Here is a 27,531-nt window from a genome sequence, read left to right on the forward strand (position 1 = left end):
GTTTTATGGAAAGATATAGCCAAAATTTAAATAAGATATGACAATGAAATTTTTTGTAAAAATAATAGTTTGGTTGCAGAATATTAATAGTACAATTGCAGCAGTATTTCCGTGAGGCCAGTTTTATCAAAAGATAATTTATTGTTTGGGAGAATAGTAAATTTTAGACATGTTATGATTTAATTGTTTTGTGCTGTTGGGGTTAGGATTTTCACAAGAAGAGTACAAACTCATATATATTCTGACTGTAACTCAAAAATGCATTTGCAATATGTCATATTATAGCTTTAAGATAAGATATAAATATAGCCTATTAAAAGACCCTTTTCTGAAAGTAAATAGCATGAGAAGTGGCTGGCACTCTTGCCAATTGAGACTTGTAAGTTCTGTCAACTTTTTTTTTCTTCAACATTCTTATTTGATTATTACGAACTATCCAACTGGAAATTTGTTCAATTCCTCAAAATTTATGATGTATAAAAATAATTTTTTATCACTTCCATACCATTTTAATCTTATACTGATATGATCAGATACATATAATTTAACAATGAGGAAAGCTGTATTATATAAAAGGTGAAGAAAATATATTTTTAAATTATGAATAAAATAGTTTTTTAGTATTATTTTATATAGCTTTGCAAATAAATCTTAAAATATGTTTAATTTATGCTTATTTAGTTAATACAAGTGTAACAAATGCAGTACATGGTTATATATTTTTTTTTAAGTTGAATGTATATAATGTGTTTTTTTAGTTTCCACATTTCATAATTTAAGTATGAAATCTTATTTTCATTACTATTTTATAACACTGCTGTCATTATTAAGCACCTGTGGCAGGACATGCTTATGACATCACATCAATTAAACATCTTATTTATGGATAATAGAGAAATAATGCATCATGTGAATTGAATCTTTCTCTTTTTTATTTTTAGATTATACCTATTAATGGAGCTTGGACAAGATCGTCTGTTGACAAGCTTAAAGAGTTTCAAAATAATACACTCGAGACACATGTGAAAAGTTTAAAAAGTTCTGATACAGGTTACAAATATGCAGTTCAGTTAATTGCAACAATATCTGCACTCTTTAGTGAAGATTTCTCATGTGATATCGCTCAAGCTCTTTGTATTGATGGCTTGGCTATATTTGATGAGGTATGAAATGTAGTTTTTAAAATTAAATTTTAATATTTTGATTTGGTAAATCTTATGTGCATGTTAAACGTAGCTTAAAAATTCTTTAGTATTCTTTTCTTTTAATGAATTTCTTAAAATAAAATGTTCTGTAATCTGAGAAAGCTTTAAAGAATTGAAAACTGTCTTAATCATATTTCTTTAATTATATTATTTAGTGATAGTATTAAACAACTTTTGTAGTAATTAATGAACAAATGAGTTAACTTTTTAAATATAAGCAAACAAACGAGTTTTGTATGTTCATTTTTTTGTGAGTTAATCATTAAAGTCAATAAAATATGACAAATTCATGGTATTAATAAATCAGTTGAAAAAAGTTTTGAAAATGAATCAAGCGGAAAGAGAAACTTATCTCAAGAGGCTCAACATGCTTGGATTTATGTAAAATATTGGTCTTGTTTTATATATATATATATATATATATATATATATATATATATACACACACAGAGAGAGAGTAAAAGATATCTCTTTCCTAAATTGACATGTGACGAAAAACAAAAAATCGCTATCAGAATTTCATAGTGCAAAATCTCTGAAGGGAAATATTTCCTTTTCTTTTCGCTTGTGCATGAATTATGCTTCTCGAGATGGAATAAAGTTTTAAAATTTTGTGTAAAATTTTCAAAAGTGTCTTCTCTCTTCGTCCATGTTATTGCTTAAAATCATGATTATATATATATATATAATGAAAATTCATTCATTTCTGTAAAAAATGGTATATCTCTTAGGTCTTAATTTCAGGGGATTTTCGGGTCACGAGGGGTCAATATTACTGGATTACGGTCAGATTCCTCACAGAAAAAATCCCTTATTTTGAATTTCTGCCTGAGGGTGACCCTTGAGAAAGTCTTCATGCTAGATCCTTATTTTATTTGGTTTAATTTTGATTCTATTTTTTCCCTTTTAACTTGGTCTATATTACTAATTAGTCTAGATTCATCTGTGTTTTAGTAGTAGCTGCATTTGCACTCTCTAAATATAATGGTGCTTTTTCTAGTTTCAGAAATAGGTTTGAATTTCATAATGCTTATATTTTTGAACTATGTAAGAATTATTTTGTTTGAAGCAGAATGCAATTTTGAAGACAGCAAGACTCATTTGAAGCCTTAAAGTTCGCTTTATTTTCTCTCCCCGGAGACAGACAGGCATGCTTATGTACAAGTGGCATGGATAAAAGCATGTCTGCTCACAGCAACAGATTAATCAAGAAGTGGCGTAAAAAGAGGGGGAAATATATTATCCCTGTCTTATATACTGTGATGTTTTAATTAGGATTTCCATGGCATGTCAATCAAAAAGCAAGGGAAACATAGAGATCTTTTAGAAGAATTTTCAAGTCAGCGGTATTTTGTCCCTTCATTCGGAGTTTGGGAACATTTAGGCTTTTAGCCGATTCAGCAATTTTACAAAGCTTCTGTTGAATTAATTAGATACAGAAAGTAGAATTCTTTCAGGAAATAAGAGAATGAAATTACTATGGGCTAAATTAAGATAAAGCTTTGGAAATTAATTTGGATTAAATTAAGATTTTAAAATTCATTACATATATATATATATATATATATATATATATATATATATATATATATATATATATTTATTTATTTATTTATAATGATATTTTAAACTTTCATTTCAGCCCTAATTAATTTCCAACATTTTATCTTAATTCAGCCCATATTAACTTCATTCTAAAATATTCTCTTATTTCCTGATCTTGTTCCACTTTTTCTATTTAATTAATGTACCAAAAAGCTCTGTAAAAATGCTTTAGTCAGCGGTTCCCACGCTCCGAGTGAAAAGAATAAAAAAAAATTGCTAACCTAAACAAATTCTTCTAAAATATACCTAGATTTCCCTACCAAAATTGACACGTGTAAAGAAATCTCTATCGGAATCTCATAGTATTTAAACATTGGGGAAAATATTCTCTTTCTCTTTTATGTTTTTCTGCTCCTATATCGCTGGTGAGTGGATGCCAGTCTGTCAGCATTTCTTGTATATAAATCATACCTCCCGAGCTGGAATAAATGAAGTTAAAAATTCAAAGTGTCTTCTCTTCGCTGTAATCAGCTACATTTCTGCTTCAAAATTTATGCAAATATATATAGTAAACTATTATGATGGCTGGGCATACATTTTGTTATTGTCAAGCAGATTTGTGTTAATGGGGCAGTCTTTATGTTCTTGTTCACCTAAACATAATAAACCTCTCATTTTTGGGGATAATTCATTGCTTTAAAAAAATTGTTCTGGGATTCTTAGTATTCTTATTTTAGCAAAATGCTCAACAAACCTGGGAGAATTATGTAACAATTCTTTTGGGAGTTGGTTAGTAATATTGAGTATAGGGCTGAGCTTCCTAGTTAGTAAAATCAGTAGATAGTGTTGTATAATCCTGTAGGTATGCAGGATAATAACTTTTTTAAATGTTAATCTGGATATTAATTCATAACATTCCTTGCAACCATTTTTATATAAAAGTATTATGCTACAGAATGAAAATGTTTCTGCTTTTCAAAATTTAAAAATTAGAAGAAAAAAAATATATACAAATATTTTATATAGGCATAATGTATTTTTATATTTCAATTAAATCTGTGATGACGAAAATTTAGTAAATGCAACAGTAGCATCTCAACAGTTATCTTATTACTTAAGAAGTTTCCTGTTTTGTAAGTGAATAGCTATTGAAGAAAGTTGCTTCTAAATTATTTAAAATTGTATTTCTTCAATAATTATTTTTATGATATATTTTTTAATAATATAAAAAATACATATGGACTTTATATTGATTATCTTTATTTTTAAAGAAGGTCACATTTTGTTTAAATATACTTCATACTTTGTATGTTTAAAAAAAATGGAATATGATTTTATTACAAAAAAAGATGAAATTGCCTTCTTTATCTTTTTGTTTAGGCTGTAGTTTTGCTTGTCTATCAAGAAATAAGGATAAGAAAACAAAGAACAAAACAAAAAATGTATATATTTTTAATAGATTGTAATAAAAAATTATTTTGAATAAGGAATTTTAATTTTAAATTTTCATATTGTTTTATTAGTATCTTAAAAAAAACATATGTGCTTAAAAAATTTTTGATATATGTTAAGAAGGGCGTTTCATTTATTGTTAAAAAACTGGTTATTTACTGAAAGAGTTTGATTATGTGTAATATATACATATATATTATACAAATTATTATTTCACCTATTGTATACATAACAGAGACCTTTAGGAATAATACAAAGGAAATATAAAATAAAGAATATAAAATTGTGCAACTTGAATATTTTGCTTTGCATATTTTTAAGAAGCAATTATCTTAAGTTCTATTTCGATAAACAAAATTATTCTTCCCCCCCCCCATGACTTTTATATAATACTAAAAATAAACATTTAAAATTTGATTAAGTGGAACATTTTGCATTGCTATTTTAATTGAAACTACCTAAATTACCTTTATTATGGTTAGACAACTTTATTATCAAAGAATATTCTTGTATGAAAACATTCTTTTTATAAAACTGAGCTTATTTATAATAAATTGAATTGCTCTTTGTCTAATTTGTTTTGAAATATTTACATTTAGGTAAGCCTTTCTGTTCAAGAATCTGCAAGCGAAATGTGTAATCAAAGAAGTTGTGACTCGGGAGTAAGTGTAACTTCTAATCAAAGAGCAAGTCCATGTACACCTGTGGTTTATAACAGTTCTGATGTGCTAGAGAATTGTAGCATTTCATCATTTGTTCCTGCAAATACTTTACAAAAGGAGGCCTATGTAAAATCTGAGCACCTTATAGCAACTGATGCATGTGCAATCAGTGAAACTCAAGATCTGATATCATTTGACAGTGAAGATGCCATGAATTGCCCATCTGCTAGAAACACTAATAAGAATGCATTAATTGGGGAATGTTTAAGAACTGTTGACTGTGATTGTGAATGGCATGTGGAAGTTCCCCCTCCATCAATTATGTTTGTGGAAAAGGACATGATGTTAGTCATGGTATGTCACATTATCAATCCCAATGAATTTTATGTTAATTTGGCCATGCCTGATAGCATCAGTTTAGATGATCTTCGAGACCAAATGACATCTACATATGAGTCAACAAATCTGAATTTCCGTTCATTGTTTTTGGGAGATCTCAAAGAAGGAATGTACTTAGCTGCACGTTTTGAACAGGATGGACATTGGTATCGGGTTAAAATATTGAGAATTAATGCAGAGGTAAGTCATATTAAGTACAAAGCGAAAACTTTCCTTATTCTTTTTTTGTCTTTTCAGTGAATGTTTGTATTGTATCTTAATTTAGTAACAGGTTCACATTTTTAGAATTCTAATGTTAATATCATTTTTAGAGAAAAATTACTGAAATGTTTTCAGAAAAAATAAGATTGTAAATTAAATTCCATTTCACAATTAAAATTTAAGCTATAAAAATATATGAACAATAAAAAAGATAATCAAATAAAATTTGATTGTTATTTTATTCCTCATAATTTTCTTCAGAATCATTCATTTTTCATTATTTTAAATATCTGTGATTAACTACTAAATCTGCTGATGCATAATTTATCGGTATATTAGGAATTTTTAATTCACGTATTAAAAATAAAACCTATGCTTAGAATTTTGACAATGTTGCATGTAGCAATTGAATCTGAAATGTTTTCGTTTGATGTTCGTTTGGGAAGATGTTTATTTCTATTACTTTTAAGCTTTTTTATATTTAAATATTGATTTTAAATCAAATACTGAGGATTTCATAGAAATATTTTTTCAAAAAACAGCATCAAAATGTACTTAAAAATATATAAGAATTTCTATTGAATGATTCTAAAACATCCTAGAATTTATTCTTCAAGTTACTGTAGAAGTAATATAGATAAAAATATGGATGATTTATTTTTATTACATACTGAAATAAATATTTACATTGTACATTAAATTAATATTAAGTAAAAAATAATTTTGCTCTAAAAGTAATATTCATATATATATATAGGATTCTTTTCCATTTTAAGGCTAAGCATATTTAATAGCTTTCTGGAAGGACAATTTAAATGCTTTCTGTTTATCTCTCTGCAAAAAATAGGTTCTAACTTTATTGAATTTTTATCCCAAGTCTGAGCGAACCTGTGATGCTTATGTGCAATACATCGACTATGGAAATAAAGCGTTTGTCAAGTGCGGCGATTTGCGACCTTTGCTCCCACAATTTGCGGAAGCCCCATCCTTTGCAATTAAGTGTTCATTAGCAGGCGTCACACCCAAGGATAAAATCAACTGTACTGGGGAAAATCAATCAGAATCTCAAGGCTGGAGTTGTGAGGCAATACAGAAATTTAAAGAATTAGTAAGTTTTGAGCGTTGTCTGACTGCCCAAATATGTGAACTTCGGAATTCAAGAAGTGCTCCTGGTTCAGCTTATGCATCATATGAAAAGTAAATATGCTAATAAATTGCTTTTTACCTAATTATTACTATATATTTTGATGATGCTGTTTTTTTAAAATTAATGTTGTCAATAGAATTTTTTTGAGATTTTATAAATTATTTACTATTTGTTACTGCTATTTTCAATACATTCTTCTATTCACTTCGGATTAGAATAAAAAAAAAATTCAGTCCAACAAAAGAAATTTATTCTAAAACTTTAAAGTTAATAAAGTTTTTTTGATAATTAGAGAGTTGGTGAATAGAGGGCACTATATATGCCATAAGATGCTAAGAAATAATTGCTTAAAAAAGTATAGTAATTTTAATCTATTAATTATAAGACAAGACATACATCAACACCTCATATTACACTTGTGAGAAAGGTTGGGGAACATGTAGTCCTGTAATTCTCTGTTTGAGAAAGTAGTCATAGTAGATGAAGCCATTTCCATTTCTTAGTTCTGTCAATACTCAAAATTGCAGAATATGGGCAAGAGAGAGAGAGAACTCCAAATGCAACCATTGCCATTTCAATCTCAAAAAGTCACTGTGTGGTGTGGCTTTGTAGCAACATTTATCATTGGTTCTCCCCCCACAAGGTAGTTGGTCCAACAGATTCTGCAATCTGTATAGGCGTTGGGGCACATTATGAATCTCTTTTGAACAACCAATTCATTCTAGCACTGCAACAGCGTGGATGTATGGATAGCACAATTTTTATGTGAAACAAGGCTCCTTCAGGCATTATAACTTCAGTGAAGCAGCTGTTGAAATTGCATTTTGGAAGTGACAGAATTATCAGTCGTCATTTCCCAATTGTATGGTCACAATGATCACTTAACATGAACCCTTGTGGCTTTTGATTGTGAAATTGCCTAAAAGATGCTGTGTACAAGGTTCCGATTGTAAATGTAGAGCAATTTAAAACACATATTATGCAACACATTCAAAATATCACCATTGAAAATTTCCTATTTGTTGGAGAACATGCTGCTTTGCACTTTCAGGTCATAGGACAGCATATTGAACATTTCTTAAGCAAGTCATTGCCAACTTATGTTTCTTGATGATTTCATCAATTTTACTTTTTCTGCGGGTTTTTTTTTTCTGAGAACGATTAGAAGCCGATTTCAATTTTTGCTTTTCTATGATTTATGGCTTAACACTTTGTTGACCGGCAATTTCATACAAAAATTTATTTTGTTGACCGGCCATTTCGCACAAAAATGTATGCATGGCACCCGCTATTTGATATAGAAAATATCGCATGTCACCGGGCAAAAAATGTAATTGAATAAAATTCGAAGTAATTTTCAAAACATTTTATTTGCACAAAACAATAGTAAAACTAATAATAATAATAACAATAATAATAATAATAACTAATAATTTTTTTTTTGTATGGTAAAAATTAAAGCATTTACCGACGTGTAAAGGTACACAACATGTCTTACAAATATATCTCGTTTCGCTGCGCTTTCCTTTTGAAGAGCATACTCGACACTTTCTTGTTGGATTTGTTTTAGATGCAGTAATTATTGGTTCTAAAACGTGGTCCAGAAGTTTTCCTGAAAGCCTAGATACAGGATCTTTGTGTAAAGCTCTTTTAGATGCATGAGAAGTATTTGCTGGTTGTGTGTTGCTTTCAATTGATTCCGAAGATAGCCATATCCTAGCTACTTCTAAAAGAAATTTTTTGTATCTTATTTTATTTTGGCACTTCTTCGAATAAATCACGAAAGCATTAAATAGAAGGCAATTGATAAAAAAAAAAAATGCTGTTTTTTTGGACCATTTGATGCTTTTTCGCAGTATGCTGCTGTTTGCCAAATATTGATCTGCACGATCGACTCCTTTCATATATTTATTGTATTCAATTATACATGAAGGTTTTATTTTATCGTTTATATAATTTTTATTTCGATTTCCAGTTGTTATCATAGACGCATCATGAATTGTTGAAATCATTCGCACTAACCTTTTATCCTTCCATGTGAGGAGCAGAATCGGTCCTTTTCGTAAAAATGTCATTTGCCTTCTCTGAAGATTTTTGGATTTTTCTATAAGTAATTTTGGCAAGCCACGGTTTTCGCGAATGGTACCACATACACGTATTTTATTTTCAAGTAAAATACTAGCTGTTAAAACGTTGTTGTAATAATTATCTTGATACACGTGATGATTAAATCCAAAATACGGTTGCAAAATTGACAATATTGTTTCTTCAAGTTTTTTCCCAACACCAGAATAAACTTCAAAGTTGCAAATGTACCCTGACTCACTTTCACAAACCATTCTCACTAAAATTCCGTATTTTGTAATTTTTGCAGGATTATATGTTTTGAATTTTAGACGTCCTCTCCATGGTATCATTGCTTCGTCTAATGATAATTGCTGCTTCGGTATATACATCGATTGACTTTTGGAAATAACGTAGTCTAAGAGAGGTCTAATTTTATAAAGCCTATCTGTACTAAGTACATTTTCAACGTTATCACTGAGGTGGAAAAATGTGAAGATCTGTTCAAACCTCATCCTGCTCATTGTTTTAGGGAATATTGGTATTTCCACCAAAGGGTCAGTTGACCAATAATCTCTCCAGCAAGTTTTTTTCGTTTGTCCCATCAATACCAACAATCCAAGAAACTTTTTCATATCGTTCGTTGTTACTTCCTTCCACTGTAAAGTTTTGGCTGAATTTTTATGCAAATCTTTCATTTGGGTGTGATATAGATTTGTTTGAGAAACAACTAAATTAAAAAATTCGTCATCAAAAAACGAATCGATTACATCAACGATGCTTGGTGGATCACATTCGAAGTTCGGTACTCTCGAATTTCTCGAATAATCTTCCAAAGAAGGAACAATATCAATATCATTCCACTCTTCATCACTATCTGCTTCACTATCGGAAAGAATTCTTCTTTGTCGTTTTGATGGTCTAATGTCTGAATCATCACTATCAGAATCACTGAACTGGAAATCACTCGGAAATTTTTACAATGCAATGGAAACAGAAATCAGAAAAGTAATTTTGATTTTGAAAAGCCAACATGACAAAATTTTGCATTGCAAGTTTTTGAAAAAATATTTGCATTTCATGAACTTAGAAAAAAATATCAAAGTGCAAAGACGAGTTATCTCGTCACCGGTCAACAACGTTCGGGCATGAAAAGACGAGTTATCTCGTCACCGGTCAACAACGTTCGTGCATGAAAAGACGAGTTATCTCGTCACCGGTCAACAAAGTGTTAAGAACTATTAAAAACAGCCCCTGCTCTTTTATCTGCTGTGGCACCACCTAGTTGCGACTAAACAAAAAGTGTCACAGCATGTCAAGTGGGAGCGAATGTGTCCATTCTCTGAAAGAACTCACTACGAACCGGTGCCTAGGGTTAAATATAGGTTCTATTGTACATATTTACAGTTGTGGTAGAAATTACAGTGTCGGCACTTCATCGTCCTGCAGCGGTTCACAGCAATTCAACCCGAACAGACCAGCACCCACTCCTTGGCGCCGTCTGCGCCATTTCGTGGAGACTGTCACAATCACTTCTACATGTCATATCTTTTAATAGCATCTTATGATGAGTGTAGAGCTATCAATCGATCAATTTTTTGACTTTTTTTCTTTCTTAAGCAAATTTCAATTGCTTCGCATATACTCAAATAAAATATTGGGTTGTTCTGCCAGGGGTTCTTTTTTTAAATAGCTTTTAGAAAGTTCAACTTTAAGTATAATCATCCGGTTTATTAAAACGACTTTTAATTATTGGTTTAAAGGAAATACATGCATATTGACAATTCTGTTCAATAATTCTGTTTTTCTTTTCTTTTTTCTGTTTGCATATTTTTTGACAAATTTCAAAATTTAATCCATTAATGAATTGCTCAGATCTTAAATTCTTCTTCCATTGGAATCTGGTTATTTACTGTTTTAATTCCTGTCTTATTTCCAGTGCAAAAATAAATTTTATTTAAATAGTGTAATGCATTGGTGGCATAAATTATAATATATATTTTAATACTTTTAATATACAAAATATTATAAATGCTATTGAAAGTAAAAAGAAAAGTTGAGAAAGATTTAATTTCATATAGTAGAGGCATTGTCATCTCTGGATATGATGTGAAAAGTTGAAAAAATAGTTAGGGCTTAAGTTATTGCATACTAATAACTGAATAAATAATATACTTAAGATCATTAAAATTATTTAAGATAAAGTTAGCTTACTGCTAAGAGCCTTGGCAAATGAATAAATCAATGATGCCTAACTAGACCTTCCCTAAAGCTCAGTTTTAAACCTGTATTATTAATATTTTCATGAGAATTGGCAAAATAAAAAATAAAAAATTATTTCAGTGACTAATTCATTACATCATAATGATATTTTTGCGATGTTTTTTCTTTTCTTTTAGTAAGCCTCTTCAAGTACTTTTATGGGATACTGAAGGAGCAGAGGATGTTCTAATAAATGAAATTTTTTCTGAGAGTGATCAAGCTAGATTTCACAATAACATTTTAAAAATAATTGAAGAAAATGCAAAACTCGATGCAAAAGGTAATTTAAATATTAAGTAAATGATTGGTTTTTAAGTAATATAGCTTTATATATGCTAGCACTTATGATTTGTTGGACATGTAAATACTTAAATATTAATTATCAATAGAGGAAGAATGTCAGAATGATTCAAAATTTTTAGATTAATATTAAATAGCATTTGGTTATTCAAATTGTATAAAAAAATAAAAACCTCAAAAAAATATTTAAGTTCTTTTAGATGTATTTATCCTTTAAATGAAAGCACTTTCATACTTTTTATTAAAATTGCACTACTTAAAGGCTAAATCATGTTTGCATTGTTTTGCTTTATATTTTTGTTGAATTCAATTTTAAAAACAATTTTCTATTTGACTTAATAAAAATTATTTATGAAAGTATATCTCCTTTATTTGTTTGAATTAAAGATGTAAATTTTAGAAATATGTATTAATAATTTCATATGAAAATTGGTTCAAAAGTGATGCACTTTGAAAAGACAAAATATACCATCTGTTTATATATATATTTATTGTTATTACTGAGTTAAATCAGTTATTATAATAACACCAATTCACATTTCTATCAGCTATTTAAGACAAGTAGTCAAGTTTTGAATTAATTTTTTTTTCAAGAAATAGGTAACAATATAATTTTCAAAATAAAGAAATATTTTTCAATATCAATAAAATGAAAGAAATTTAATTTCAATATTTTTCTTTCCCATAATTTGCTATTTTAAACTCAAAGAAATCTTAGGATGCTGCCATGTTGTTTATTTGCGCAATAAAAACATTATTTTTTAATCTTAAAGATAAACTATTTAATTAATTTAAGGAACATTCATTAAAATCTTTTTTATGCTTCATAATATTTATGAGCAAAATTCAAATAAAATTGATTTGGTAGTTTAGATTTTTTTTATTGGAAAAAATAAAACATTTCAATTTTATTTATATAAATAAACATAATCTTTTCCCACCTTTTTTTAAATGATTTTAGAAGCTGAGATTCTCAATCATTGGGATCCTATGCGTGAAGAATTTGAGGGAGTTGAAAATAGCTATGGTGTTTGCATGGATGATCCTTCAGTAGCTATTGCTGGCTATAGTAAGTAATTTAGGGCTTGTTATTTTTTAAGGAAACAAACTAATACATAAAAAGAATCTTGGTAATTCCATCTTTTAAAATTATCAAATAATATTATTATTGGATGTGAATTAATTTTTTTGATAAAGCTATATATAAAAAAACATTTATCAAAATAATTTCAAAGTAATTTGTTAATGACAAATGCAAGCTATATATAATTTGAAATATAAGTTTTTCAGTTTAAAATATAGTGAAATGGAAAATTACAAATGATTACACAGAAGAAGAAAAAAAAATTCCCTTATGGTTGATTTTTTTTGTAAGCTATTTCTTTGAGAAGTAATTGTTTTATTGTTTTGTCTGTATCTTATTAGCTTCTGATAATTGTTGAGACTAAGCTCTCTCTCTTTTAAATAAATATTAATGTGCAATCAAAATTATTTTTTCTCCCTCTATTCAGTTTTTCTGATGTTTTGCAGTCATCAAAGTGATATTTTTTTGCAATTGGAAATTTCACAAAATAATTAAATGTAGAATCTAATGAGGAAGAAAATGATGACTATGAAGAATCCAACTAAATTTTTGCTTTTTAACTTCTCTATAATATTTCAATTAAAATAACAAATATAATTTTTTTTTAAAATTTGTTTTATATGATTTCATGAAAACTGTATGCAATTGGCATTAACATAAGTTGTTATATTTTTAATCATGATATTTAATAAAGTCATTTTTCCCCTTTTCAGAACCTAGAGATGAAAGCTATATCTGCAGGTATTTTTCTCTACGGGGATATTGTCCTCGTGGTGATAGTTGTTCATTGGAACACATTCCTTTGGCTGAAGGTGGTAAGTTATTTGTAACTTTTTTTTTCATTTAAAAAATGAATAAATAGCAATTTCATTTTATTTGATTGACTAAATTTGAATTTAGACAAAGCACATTTTTTTTCACTTTAAAATTTATAATTAATAATTATTAAAATTATTAAATTCTTTACTAATAAAATAAATTTTAAGGATTGAGTTAAGCTTATTTCCTTTCTTAAACAAAATAATTTATCTGTGGTTGAAATTTTTTGCTATTAGTGATGCTTTGCATAATCATTCTGTCAAAAAAGATTTTTTTTATCTTTGTGCCCATTTTTGCAAATATATTTTTGATTGATTTTTAAACTGTTTGGACAGTTATAACTGCAGCTGTAAAGTTTTATATAAATCTTTACATCTAAAAATTGAATATTACATTTTTATTATGAATGTTTTAAATAATTTCTAGTTATTCCATATGAGCCATCAGTAATTTATAATAATTTTCTAGACATATTTTGCATTTAGTACTTTTTTAAATTATAATTTTCAGTGTTTTTGGTATAACTCTAGATACAGGTATTTATATTTTAAATCATTGATGCATTTCAAAAAATAAGTGATCTTGGAGCTTAGCAACCATTTGGCGACAGAATGGAAATTACTGGAAACTTCGAGAATTTTAGCAATTGAGCTAATAGAAATCGAGATACTCCTGAATGGTCCCGAACATTTTCCTCTCTTTTAAGGCCGGCAGTCTCAAACTGCAATGAATCGGAATCGTAGTAGGAGTCGTAGACAAGTAACGAGTCGTCGAGAGGATAACGAAGCAACGGCGGAATTATCTAGCGTTGTGTGGAGCTTAAGCGAGTGCCGAACTGAGCTGTGTGCCAAGTCCTTGTGTTTATTGTGGAAACAGCATTGAGTTGTGTGAGGAGTAGGCAGTCGTGTAGCAGCGAGTCGGCAGTTGGATACAGCTAAAGTGAGGAGACAGTGGAGAATTTCAGCCGTTTGGAGAGACCATAGAGCGAAGCTCCGAAGATCCCCTTTCCTGTTAAATTCTGTCTTGCCGCTTTGTGTGCTATGGTTGATTACTAGTACTTGTGTTCTACTGTTTGCTGTAGTATGCTGCTGTGTGTTTCCTGTGTTCGCCTCGGCTGTATATAGTTGTCGTCTTTGTATTTGTCTTGTCTGTGTACTCGTGTTCTTAATGTAAATAAAAGTCGTCATTGTTTTCTATTAAAGAATTGTTCATTTCTGCATCGACCATAAAATAAGAAAGAACTTCGGCGGAGGAAGTAAATCCAAAACAATATGTTTGTTTTGTTACTTACACAAATTATTGATACTTTTAATGCATACTTATGTTTTAATATATATAAATTCAATTTCTAAACATGCATCAATTTTAAACTTGAGTGATGACTAAATTTAGCTTTAAATTTAATATCTCATCTGATTGTGAATTTACACTTATTTCTTTTCAAAGAATATGATGCCTTGTTATATCGCCTGATCTTAAAACAATGAATAATTTCATTTTTTTAAGATCAGGCGATAAAGCAAGGCATCCTATTCTTTGAATTCATTGCTCAATTATTGTCATCAACAAATAAAATTAGTATAATTTCTTGCTAACCAAAAGTTATATTTTATATTAAAACTTATTGCTTTATTTGTCTTTTATTATTATCTTTGTCAAGAAAAATGTTTTTGGCAATCAGTGTTAAAAGTTCTGTTGTTTTCAGTGTACTTTTTTTTCTTTAAATTTTGAAATTCCTCATATTTTTTTCGTCCTATGAAATACAATCTAGGAATTTCTTTAATTGTCTTGCATGTTTCTTAGCATTCTTAAGATTGTAAACCTTTTCTACAAAAAGTCTACAGTCTTAATGTTTTGCTATAAATTTTGGTGTTCTTGATGGATGCAAAATTATAGCAGTTTTTCAAAATTCTAATATTGCAACTTTTGCCGATAATTCAAATGAAATAAATTGAAGGGCAGAAATATTCTCTTACTTTTTCATTCTTGCTTCCAGAAGTATTTTGTTTTTCTTCTGATATATACAGTTGAAAACACGATCAAACTTCTTTATTTGTAATAAATAATCTCTTTTTTGTTATAATTTTTTCATTTATCTAAATTACAAGGTGCCATTAACAATTCTTTGGTTCACACTGTGATTCGTCATCCATATTGTGCATATAACTGAATTTTATGATGTTGAGGTGCAATATTATTAAAAAAATGCAAGATTTAATTTTTTTTAAAGTTAAAATAGTATGCTATTTTCTATCCATTAAAAGACATCTCAATTCAATCATATCAATATCTGATAATTTTTGTTGTTGTTATTAGAAACGCTATTTGTAAAATAGGTCAACAAAAATTGTATTATATAGCTCATATTCATTTTAAATTATTTTCTATCCTCCCATTGACTGCTTTGGTAAAAGGTTTTAAATTATATCCATTTACTGTTTTTGTGGATTTTCTTGAATGTACTTTTTATTAGTCTATAATGTTTAAATTTAGTTTTTAACTATCAGGTCTTCATCAAGATGAATGTTAATTTAAAGATTTTAGTATCCTAAAAGCGTCTGTGTTTCAAATAGTATATTTATTATTTACACAAATTCAGAACAAATGCATTTTAGTTTTTCAAATGTAATTGAATGAAAATGGTCACATTATTTTATTTGTTTTATTCTAAGCCTACAATTAATTACTTTGTGATTTGGGCCGATTTCTTTTGTATGCCTTCTTTTAAATATGATTCTTTTAAATTTCATTTATTTCTGTTTTATGTTTGTCAGCCTTCTTTATATGTAGTTGAAAGGTTGGTTTCTTTCTGCTTTCTTTGTAATTGTTAATTTATTTAATTTCTAAATCTTTTCTCCCTTGTTATTTTTGATTATCTATATAGCTAATTGAAGAAAACTTGTACTATACTTTTTTTGTCTTCATTAATAAAGAATAATTTCTTCGTTACTTCAGTGTGTAATTCCTCTTGTTACTGATTATTTATAAAATTTAGGCATTTGAAAGAAACAGTACAGAAATGCAATAAATTCTGTTTAGATAAACAACAGAATAAATATTAAATGCGTATGAAATAGATTTTGCAAAACTTTGAATTTAGTTAAATGTTTTGAACTATGGAATTAAGTTATGTCTTAATATGATCTAATGATTTCCGTTGAATTTTTTTATATATAACTTTTGATATATAATGAAAATGATTTTAAATTCATCCTCTTATTTACATCTTGCAATTAATTAATTTTTAAAATTTAAATTTTGTTATTTTTTTTTACATGTCCTATGTCATCTTTTCAGCATATTTTCCCAATGGTGGTTTCTTTTCAATTTTAATCTTTCAGCAAATCATAGGTTAAAAGTATATTTTCCCTCATGCTCTTAACATATGCATAATTTAAATTGGTCATACAATGCAGGAAATAAAAATTGTTTATGCGATTCACTATTTTGAATGACGAATTAAAATTCATGATAAATATGCAGCTTGATGAATCAGTTGTTTATTATTTTTGCATGTTTTTTAAGTTGATTTTTGCAAGTAGACTTTTATTAGTAATTTGAATCATTGCTTATGAAAATAATTTTCTTCCTTTCATCAGTTTACTCTTCTACATCTGTTCCTATTGTTTTTGGCTGTTCACCATATTGATTTGATTTTAAAAAATGGAATGTTAAAATGTTTCAATTTTTTATAAATCCATGTATGCTCAATTTTTGTGTATAGAAATCTGGTCTGACACGAAATTAATTTATCTGAAAATAAACAAATGCACTGATATTGCCAGATAATATAATCTTCTAATTTAATTTAATAAAAAGGTTGAGGAGTAAAATTTGTTTGGCCTTTATTTCATATACACTGCCAATTTTTTGAAAATTTACCAGAGAATTTTTTGCTGAATTTTATTTACCAGATTATGGTAAAATTAATCTAGAAATTGAAATTACTATTAATCATTTTTATAGATTCATACTGCTTTCCATTTGTTTTAGTATAAATTTTATAATTTAACTCTGCAAGTATAGTTTAAAAAAAGTGCTTCTTAAAGTAATTGTTAATATATTGTAATTAAATATTATAATATATATGGTAATTAAAATTTTTGTTTCAAAGGTTTTGTGTAAATAGATCTCCAAAAAGCAGGATTGGATAGGTGATAATTTTATCATTTATATATAGAAACAAATCTGTTTTTCTATTCTTTTTGTTCTTTCTAATGTTTCAAATGCTTAGTGTATTAAAATATTTTCAGGTGATTATTAAAAATAATTAGTGTATTAAAAATGGGAAAAGTATCTAATTAGGAAAATTATTATGAGTTTGTTTATTTATCATATACTAGCTGGTACTCGGAGCGTTGCTGCCAAAGAAGAAATAATTTTGAAAATATTGTTTGAAATTTGTAATAGCTCTCTTGGTTAATCACGAATGATAGAAAGAATGATATTTTCTGGTCGTCAATGAATGAATTCATTGAAATTGAATGATATATAAAGGAGAATAATAAATAATATTTATTCTATTTTTTGACTTTATTATTCAAGTATACTTTAGAGTAAATAATATTTTTTATTTTTCCCTCTTCAGAAAAAACAAATTTTTATTTGTCCGACTAGTGAACATCTAACATACAACTGGCCATGGGAAAAACATGGATTTTCTAGGTTCAAAGCAATAAGTTGGCAAAGTTTTATCACAATCGAAGGAATGGTACGGCAGCGCATAAAATATGAACAAAAGAAATTCATTTTTATATATTAGATTTCCATATTTAAGTCAAAAAATTTTGGAACTTCTCCTCAAACGAAATCATGGGGATCAGCTTATATATATGAATTTTCTAATCCCCCTTCCCAAATTATAGATAAATTTCTATTTATCAGGCACAATAAAATGTTCCAATTGTAGCATTTTTTTTTTCGGAAAATGAATTGTTATGAAATGAGCTGTTTTATTGCAATGCATTATTCATTATATTGGAAAAGCTATTCTTTTTGTAAAAATGAACTGTTCTATTATCAGTATTTTAGTAAATATGATAAACTGTAGTTCAAAATTTATGGTATAGTAATTTTTCTTCCTTATCTTTCAAACAAAAAATAAAATGGCACAGAAATCTTAAGCCTAGAGAGAATGTGCTACATTCAGATAGAGCTAATGAAAGTTAAAATTATCATTGTAGTGTGATGTATTGCTTTACAGCAACATGATAGGAGATTATTTCACACATTTACTTGCTTGGTGGTATTTTTACCTCCATAAGCATCACTGGATTAAAAAAAAATTATTTGATTTTTTTTGTGTGCAGGTTTTGGATTTTGGTTTCATTTTTGGTGAAAAAAATATTGTCTGAGTTTATATTTGAAAATGTATGGTAGTTAATTATTTTAATATGATTTTTTTATATATATTCACTGAATAACAGTAATATAACAATAATATAACTCTGAGTCGCAATTTCAGAAGAAAAAAAAACTGTAGGTTCAAGAGTTGATTACATTGTATATATCCACTTGATGATTGTTGATGTGGTAGTTTAGAGCGTATATGTAATTTCAGATGTCAACCTCTTTATTTGCCTATATTTTAAAGGTATTAAATTCCATTTCAAAATGGCTCCCATTTTGCTTCCAAACAGGCTTTAATCAAACAGATTGAATATCCTCATTTCTATGATTTTTATGTACTTAAATTAATAGAAAGAAGTATTTGGTGTCAGAATTGAGTGAAAACAAAGGAATTAAAAATGGTATGCTTTGAATAAAATTCTATAAATTATTAAAAAGTTTTGCATTGAAAAGAATTATGAAAATTAAAAATTGTGTAATTAATACAATTGTCTTAATTTTTTTCCAAAATATATTGGATGTGAATGAATACATAGTAGAAGGAAGTCTTTGGAATTTAAAAAGTTAAATAATAAGTTTTTATTGTCTTTTTGGAATAAAAACTGTTGGTTTAAAGGAATCTTATTTGTGAAATATTATACATATTATGATGATTATTTAGGTGTTACTAGAGATCAAGAAGAAGTCTATGCTCTAGATCCAATCCCAGCACTTCCAAAGTCTTCTACTTATGTTATGGTTCAAGTTTCAGCTGTGATAAATCCAGGATTGTTCTATTGTATTTTGCCATTTGGAGATAAAACTGTGGATGAAGTGGATGCTCTTGCCAATAGAGGTATATTATATATTTTACTTTAATATTGCAAGCCAATTCTTTTATTACTTTTCTCTGGAACTTTTCACTATTTATCTTTATGATTTCAGCAATATTATTTGGGTTTAAAATAGCATTGAATTATAAGAAATGAATTGCATTATAAGAAAATTTCATTACATACAAATAATTGTGTCTATTTAGGAATATATATATGTAATGATATCTCTTAATCTGATTTAAATCTGTAGTCCGTATTAACTACATTTTAAAATGTTCTCTTACTTCCTGATCCCATTCCTACTTTGTTATTTTATTAATTCTACACATCTCTATTAAACAGCTGATTTCAGCATTTTCTCATGCTCCAAGTGAAAGGATAAAAATCTTTTATACTTGCAACATTCTTTCAAAGATATCTAAGATTCAATTTCCTAAATCTGCATTTAAAAAAAAAAAAAAATCCCTATCAAAATCTCAGTGTAAAATCATTGAAATTAAAAATTTTGGTCTTTTCTGCTTTTGTGTCGCGATGTAGACTGACATATTTCTTAAAACTTATTTTTTGTATGTAAATTACGACTTCCTCTATTACGACTCTAAAATTTCAAAGAAAAAACTGTATTCTTCTATTCGGCTACACAACTCTAAAACATGTTTACACACACAATTATATAAAATTCATTTTTTTCCATATGATTACTTTTGTTGGAGAATAATATCAAAGCATCAGTTGCCTTAATTATGTATTTAAATAATTATCTTCATATAAAACTTTTTAAGGAAAATGTTTGGATTGCAGTATCAAGATCAAAAAAGCCTGCTAAGTGAAGCTGTTAGTTTTAGAATTGGAATAAATATTATTTTCTAAAATAGATGCTGTAGTTACTTTATAAAATGTTTTTATATTATGTTCATTCTTAATTGTTTGGAGTTTTTCTGAAAGAAAATCCATTTATTCATATATGTTAATTATATCATTCATCAACTTCAACTAAAGAAATTCTAATTACCATCTAAATAAATGAAATGCTTTTAGAATGCATTACAAATCTATTCCAGAAATAAACATTATAATCAGAGACAAATCTTATATTTTCAAACTTTACAAACGAAGATTTGTCATCTTTGCATTGCTTAAATGTAAGTCACATCACTGATTCTCTGACCTGCCCGAAGGCACATGAATAAATAATACTGAATGACCGGACTGCCGCAATAGCAATATTGGCGGGAACTGTGGTTGAGTCCTAATGGCCATCACCAGCCACGGTACACGGTCGGAAGTATTTCATCCTCATTTCGAGGTGCCCCCCCCCCCGGAGGTTAGCTTAAATGTAAAGTGAAATTCTTTACTTATAAAGGATTTGTGGTATAATGATATTCATATTAATAAAGCAAAATCATAATTGTAAAGGTTTATGAAGCAATGTAATAGATTTATTTTCCATTACAACTGTAGAAGTTTAAAAAAAAAAACAGTTAAAATTTGCAAAAAAAGTTGTGGCAATTTATGTATTTATTCAATAGATTTTTTTTTTTTTGAATTTTTAGAGGCTGTAAAAACAATGTTTGTATATTGATATTTTCGGAAGTTATCAGTAAAAGAGAGAGAACAGTCTGTAACAACAACAACAAGAAAAAAAACAAATTAATAAATGTTTATTTTTCTCATGCTCAACCTTTATAACTTTTTAGATAAACTTAATGGATTTTTGAAATTTGAGCTGAGATTCAAATTCAAATTAAGCTTGTGTTTATTTATGATATCATTGAACAATTAAATCAAAGTTTAATAAAACAAAAGAAAAATCCTAATTAATCTTCATTATGATGTTTCCAAAATAATGGGGTTTTTTTTTCTTCTATATTAATATTCTGTACAGATCTCATGATGTTCTTTGTCAGTCAAATTAATTTTGTTTGACTGTTCACAATTTTAAAAAAATTATATTAAAAATCATATGACATTTATTTCTAATGAAAATTGTATTTTATAGGTCGCATTAAAGAAGTATGGATGAAGGATGAAATCAAAGCTCTTTTTAAAGACATGAGGTTTGACTAGATTCCTAATATTTTAATTAACTTAAAAAGCCAAATTCTACTGCATTAATTTGATTAGAATTTTCTATTATTAAGAGCTAGTTTATTATATTTTCCTAATAGTATAAGAAGTTGCCCATTTTTAGTTATATCTGCTTTGGAATGTAACATTGGATATATGATGATGGATGTAAAACTGCACTAAATATTTGTAAATATTGAAATTTCAATGTTTTACTCATGTTTAAATACATTACACATGCTATTATATTCTTAAACATTCTATACAATTATAATATTTGTGATAAATTTAGTCAGAAAAATGTTAAATTGTTGTTTAAAAGAAGCTTCTGAAATATACAAAAAGCACATGCTAATTGAATTCAAAGATTTATAACAACTTGATTGTCAGATCCGGCTTCTGTATTTTGTTTGAGCAAAAGTTAAATTTGAATTGGCTTTAATTAAGGAAACAAAATTATGTGATGTGAGGCTAACTATTATTTGTGGCTGTGATGGATATTTCTTTTAAATGTACATAATTAGAATAATAGGCTACAAAGTTAAAAAAAAATGCTTCTACAGATTTTAACTATTTTTTTATCTCATTCTTGAAATGTGCTGTTCAACTTAGAATCTGCCGAAAATTTGGGTGGATCATTATTACCTCCCTTCTCCCCTATGTCAGACAGATTTAAATGCTTCTTTTCTGTGAATAGAATTATATGAAGTTGTAGACTTTCTGGGTAGTCGAACAAAATCCTATTGACTCCATAAATTATTATTATCTGATGATAAAAAGTATCATTTTAATTATCATTATAGGATTTATCAGAAATGCAATTTTAATGGCATAGTTTTATTATTTATTATTTTTCTGGAATGCCTTTTGTATTAAATTCTTTAAGGATTAATTACCTTTTACGAAAAAGGTGATACAAGAACAAAAACAATTATTTTAAACATTAAATGTAATAGCACTTGTATTTAATTGAAAGGAACATTTTGTAACTGAAGCAACTGTTTTGCATTCAACTGTTTCCTTATTTTCCAATTTTTATTTATTTATTATTTTCTTTTGGATTCCAGGGAATATTATTCAAATGCTCCATTCACTGAAAATACGACAGTCGCTTTATCATTTGGAACCATTGTTGTTGCATGGCGCCGAGTAGATTGTTCTTGGCATAGAGCTCGAGTGCTTGATGTTTCAGATGTTACTGGACCAGCAAGGGTATGTATACAAATAGGATTTTTATCCAATTAAACTTACAAGTTTTTAATATAAATTTTTGAACCCAAATGTGTGTATTTTTCATAATTGCATACATTTTAGAATAATATTTAAAAAGTTCAATGCAGTCTTAACTCAAGACTACATTAGGTATTAGTCTGTGATCTTATAAATTTAAACGGACAATTTTTGAGTGTATATATAATATATATATATATATAAATTTATTTATTTTGTTTATTTCGGAAATGGCTCTAACAATTTTAATCAAATTTTATATTTAGATAAGGTTTTGCTGTTTAAGTGTATCTATAGAGATGCCTTTCCTAAAAAAACATGATTTTACACACACACAAATCATTTTTTATAAATATTAGAGCCTTATTTGCTTCATGTTGTCAATGTCATATAGCATCATCTCAGACCCAATTTCATGATGGTAAAACTGAGTGTGAGCTCAAAATATGATAGATAAACTATAAAATGAATACTTTAATATAGCAGATTGTTTCGAATAACATGTTATACTAAGTGCCTTCATTTTTTTATTTTTTTATTTAAATGGCCAGTTCATATGTAAGTAAGATTGAAGAATATTCATATGTAATCATTATGTGATATATCTTTTTATCTATTTATTATTAGCATTACCTATTAAGAAATAAACTTTTTAAAAGTGATATATATAATGAAATTTAGTCTTTATATTCCAGTCATACATTGGCTGAAAGTGAGCAAACATAATATGAATTACTTTAAAACATAATTTGTAGTTCCTGTACATCACCATAATATTCATACATCATCTTGTCGATGAATTATAATCCTTTGATGTATAAGTAAAGCAGAAGGCAATTTTGGTGTAATATCACCTAATTATTACAATATTACAAAGATGATATTGATCTTCATTTATTTTCTTTGTTTATGGTTACATAGTGTAAATCTAAACTTCAAAATTAGAATATCACTTGTTAGAGAAGAATAAGCATAAAAAGTACAGAAAATAACGAAACTTTTTAAAAAGTAACCTACCTCAGCTATTAAACTATATTTATTATTATTGCTTTGCATATTACTCTCTTCTTACCACCTCATTCTTAGATATTTGATGTATAAAAGAATTTATGTATTATAGACCTAATCCCTCTACTTTGCTAGAAAACAATGTAAGAGTCAATAGAACCTTCTCAATATTTTATTTGGCATACAAGCAATAAAATATATTGTAAAATTGGCTATCTATAATCCTATCACATTCCACCAGTTAACAGTTGTAAACAGAGCATTTCAGTGATACTAAAATGTGATAAAAATTTATTTTGAGATCGTCCGTGCCACATCTTTAAATAAAATATGGCTGCTTATCACAATATAATATGTCACATTAAGCAATATGTCACCAAAAATAATGTCCCTAAGACAATTGAAATTTTTTTGAAAATTCAATAATAACCATTGGTCCTATAAACAAATACAGTGCTTTTTTTTTTGGTCCATGCTAAAATTATAACATTAATTATATCATTATATAACTGAAATTTTTTTTAAAGTTAGCTCTGAAGAGAGGACCGAATACTTGACAAATTTTAAAGGGGAATGTATTAGTCACACACACAAATACAAACAAAAAAACCTACCATTATTTAATATTTCAGGCTATAATCATTTAGAATATTTCAACTGCAAAAAATGTCAAACCCATTCATTTTTATCTTTTAACAGGAATTTTTTGTCTTGAAGTTAGTATGCTGAAATGACTCATAAAACAGCTTTGTTGACAAACATCAACAAGTTTTTTTGTTTACCAAACCCCAGAGTTAAAGATGTGGTGCTTCTTAAGCAAGCGCTTTGCCTCATTGAAGAAGTGATCAGGGCCAGTTGAATTGGTAGAGGGCGATATGGGGTTTTTGAATGGTGGGGGGGGGGATACTGATAAAGCATGTTGTATTTGAGAGAGGGTGGAATGCTGAGAATGGAAAGAAGAGAGTATATTACATCAGATTTAAAGGTTTATATCATTTTTGTTTGTAAAAAAAAAATACTGTAAGTAAGTGAAATTAGAGACAATTTTTGATATAGATTGAAGGTTGTTGAAAATTTATTATGATTTTTTTAATATTCTAAACACAATCATCCAAAAGAAAAAAAAAAGTGCATCTTATAGTTACAAAACATTTTTTATTTTCATATTATTTGCAGAAGAATGATTTTTGATACTGTTAATGGTAAAAGCCAGAATCATTTTTACTATCAGACGTGACTGATACACTCCTACATTCTTTAATGAATCTCGTTTCAAAATGGGGCTTTTCTGCTTGCATCATCAGTTCCTTTTGATCCAAGTGATGCATTCTTCTTCTCTATCTGAATACCTTTCCTCCATGATCAGTTGAAAAATAAAATTTAGTGAATAATTTTTGTGGTTTTATAGAAGATCTAACATTTAAAAGTTAATATTTTTAAAAATGAAAGAGAAAAAATTTTAGCTTCAATTTTATTAATTTTTTAGTAGTTGCTGCAGCAATAATTTTTTTAAAAAAAATTCTTAGGTTTTCTTTGTGGATTTTGGAGACGAAGATTGGGTTCCTCGGAAAAAAATTCGACAGATACTTCCTCAGTTTTTCTACACTCCGTTTCAAGCTGTTGAATGCCACCTGTCTGATGTAGAGCCACTTGGTTTTGAGAGTGGAAAAAGGTGGACTCCTGAAGCTATGTATGAAGCTCTAATTTTTTTCTTTTCTTATTTAATAAAAATGATGTCAATTATGTGTTGCAAAAATTGATAATCAGCTTTTGCTTCCATAAAAAAAAAAATAACTTTTTTTTTCATTCAATATTTAAAATGTCATTGATTAAAAATTGAAGAATATATATTAAACTTATTGATATTATTTTTAAATATATATATATATAGTTTTATTTTCAGAATATATTATTACCTTTTTAACCTTACAGTGTGTCATGTAGCCATTTGGCTAGACTGTTCCAAAGGGCAGCAATGAGTGTTTGGAAATTTTTAAATACTTTTTGAAATGCTTTTTAATAAACATTTGTAAAAAAGACTGATATATGGCAATAGTGGTACTAGAATTAAATTTAAACTGGTAACTTGAAAAAAGGCCAAGATGTCTGTTGTATGAATACTAACAATACTATAAAAATTTTTATGTTTGCATTATAAAAAATATATTATTTAATTCATAATGTAAATATTTGGCACACTTTAATTTTATGAAAAAATAATTTAAAATTTTTAACATATAATTTTCTTAAATTATTTGCAACTATTTAAAACATTTGTTTTTTAGGACAAAAATAAAAAGTCATACATTCTAGGGGTTTTCTGATACAGAAAAAAAAAAAAAAAAAAAAAAAATGCAAAGTACAGAATCAAGTCTTAAAAGGATGCTATTTTAATTTTAATTTTTGACGTAGACTGACAGGGTGTATTTTTATTCTTTAAAGAGTGGCATTTACATTTTCTATAAATTTTATTTTTAATATTTTCTTTTGTGTAAAGGAATGGACAATATCTTTTTTACTTTTTTTGGAGGGGGGATGGTACTAGAATATAATTCTCATTAGTAAATCTTACTTTATTTCCTATTGCAAATACATTAATTCCTTCTAATTATAAGCTAAAATGATCATTTATACTTTTGAAAGTTCTAAAAGTACAAACTTCATTATTCTTTTTAAAAGGGAATTATTTTCATTTCTTTAAACGTGCACATTGAAATTTTCTTATGCTTTCATTTTAAATTATTAGTATTATTGAAATCACTATTTAAGTTTCTAAAAAAATGGGGGAATGAATAATTATTTTATAAATGACAAAAAATATAATTTTTTTTATATAAAATGTATTATTTATCTGATATTTTCATTTTGCAGATATCATTTTCAGCAGTTGGTGTCTTATGAAGTGCTGTTAGCACATGTGATATACAGGTATGTCTTTTCCAATTAGTTTTCAAATGCTTTATTATTGGAATTCATTTCTTAAAAACAAAATTTTTTTAATGTAAATTTTATTGTTTTCTTTAAAGGAGTGAAAATATACTTCATGTAACACTTACAAAGACAAAGGAAAATGATCATTGTTCTATTAGTGAGAGTCTTGTAAATGAAGGATTTGCACAATATGTGGCTTTTTCTGCTTCTCCTAAAAAAGAAAGCTTGTATGTGCCTGGTTAGTTCATATATAACAAGTCAAAGTATGGGACTTTAATTATTTTGTGATGTGTGTAATTTTGTGAAGTCATAAAAAAAACTTAATAAAGATTTATATTTTTGTTTCTAGTACATTATTCTATACTTTTATTCAACTTCATTATATTTGTGAATAATAGACTTTTTTTACAAGGGGAGGGCAAAGGAAATTGAGGAGAATTGAGTTTGGGACAAGATTTAGCATAAAGGCAGTATATTTAGAATGTTCGTTTATGAAAATATTAAAGCGCAACTGCCAGCCAGTTTCAAGAAAACCCTCAAACTTTCAGCATAGCTTATAAATAAAGTGTCGAGACCAAAACAGAATAATGGATAAAGCGCTGGCATAGCATTCACAAGTTCTAAATTCAGTCGAGGGCTAGTTTTTTTTTTTTTTTTTAATAATAATAAAATTATAGACAGTTTTAATGTTACTCTTTTATCAATCAAAAATAAATCTTTCTCAAAAATAAATGTTCATTCACCTAATACTTAAATCATAATTTCAATTTTATCAGGAAAAATAATTACAAACATAACTTGAATTGTGATAAATGTTAATAAAATTACTGACATCATACAAATATTTCATTCATTTTTTTTATTACATATAAGAAACAGAATTGTAATTATCGTAAAAACATTTGAAACAAGATTGATGTATTTTGACATCTAGCACAATTGATAAATAATGATTATTCACTAGAGAACAGAGTGTGTAGCATCATTAAAA

At 27.4% G+C, this 27,531-nt stretch overlaps 1 protein-coding gene across 2 annotated transcripts in view; it reads left to right on the forward strand.

The window, feature by feature from the left end:
* LOC129962599 (tudor domain-containing protein 6-like) overlaps positions 1-26,891 on the forward strand; it is a 40,979-nt gene extending 14,088 nt beyond the window's left edge. The window contains exons 6-17 of one of the 2 annotated variants that reach the window (XM_056076408.1): positions 942-1,163; positions 4,802-5,443; positions 6,312-6,661; positions 11,075-11,217; positions 12,199-12,306; positions 13,035-13,136; positions 19,151-19,324; positions 21,304-21,361; positions 22,439-22,583; positions 25,136-25,299; positions 26,481-26,537; positions 26,636-26,891. In XM_056076408.1, the coding sequence (XP_055932383.1) occupies positions 942-1,163; positions 4,802-5,443; positions 6,312-6,661; positions 11,075-11,217; positions 12,199-12,306; positions 13,035-13,136; positions 19,151-19,324; positions 21,304-21,361; positions 22,439-22,583; positions 25,136-25,299; positions 26,481-26,537; positions 26,636-26,783 (2,313 nt within the window). In that variant the 3' untranslated portion in view covers positions 26,784-26,891. The remainder of the gene's footprint in view (positions 1-941; positions 1,164-4,801; positions 5,444-6,311; positions 6,662-11,074; positions 11,218-12,198; positions 12,307-13,034; positions 13,137-19,150; positions 19,325-21,303; positions 21,362-22,438; positions 22,584-25,135; positions 25,300-26,480; positions 26,538-26,635) is intronic. The other variant, XM_056076409.1, reaches the window with a different exon arrangement.
* The last annotated feature ends 640 nt before the right edge of the window (positions 26,892-27,531 follow it).

Source organism: Argiope bruennichi, chromosome 3 (genome assembly GCF_947563725.1).
Source record: "Argiope bruennichi chromosome 3, qqArgBrue1.1, whole genome shotgun sequence".
Classification (NCBI taxonomy): domain Eukaryota; kingdom Metazoa; phylum Arthropoda; class Arachnida; order Araneae; family Araneidae; genus Argiope; species Argiope bruennichi.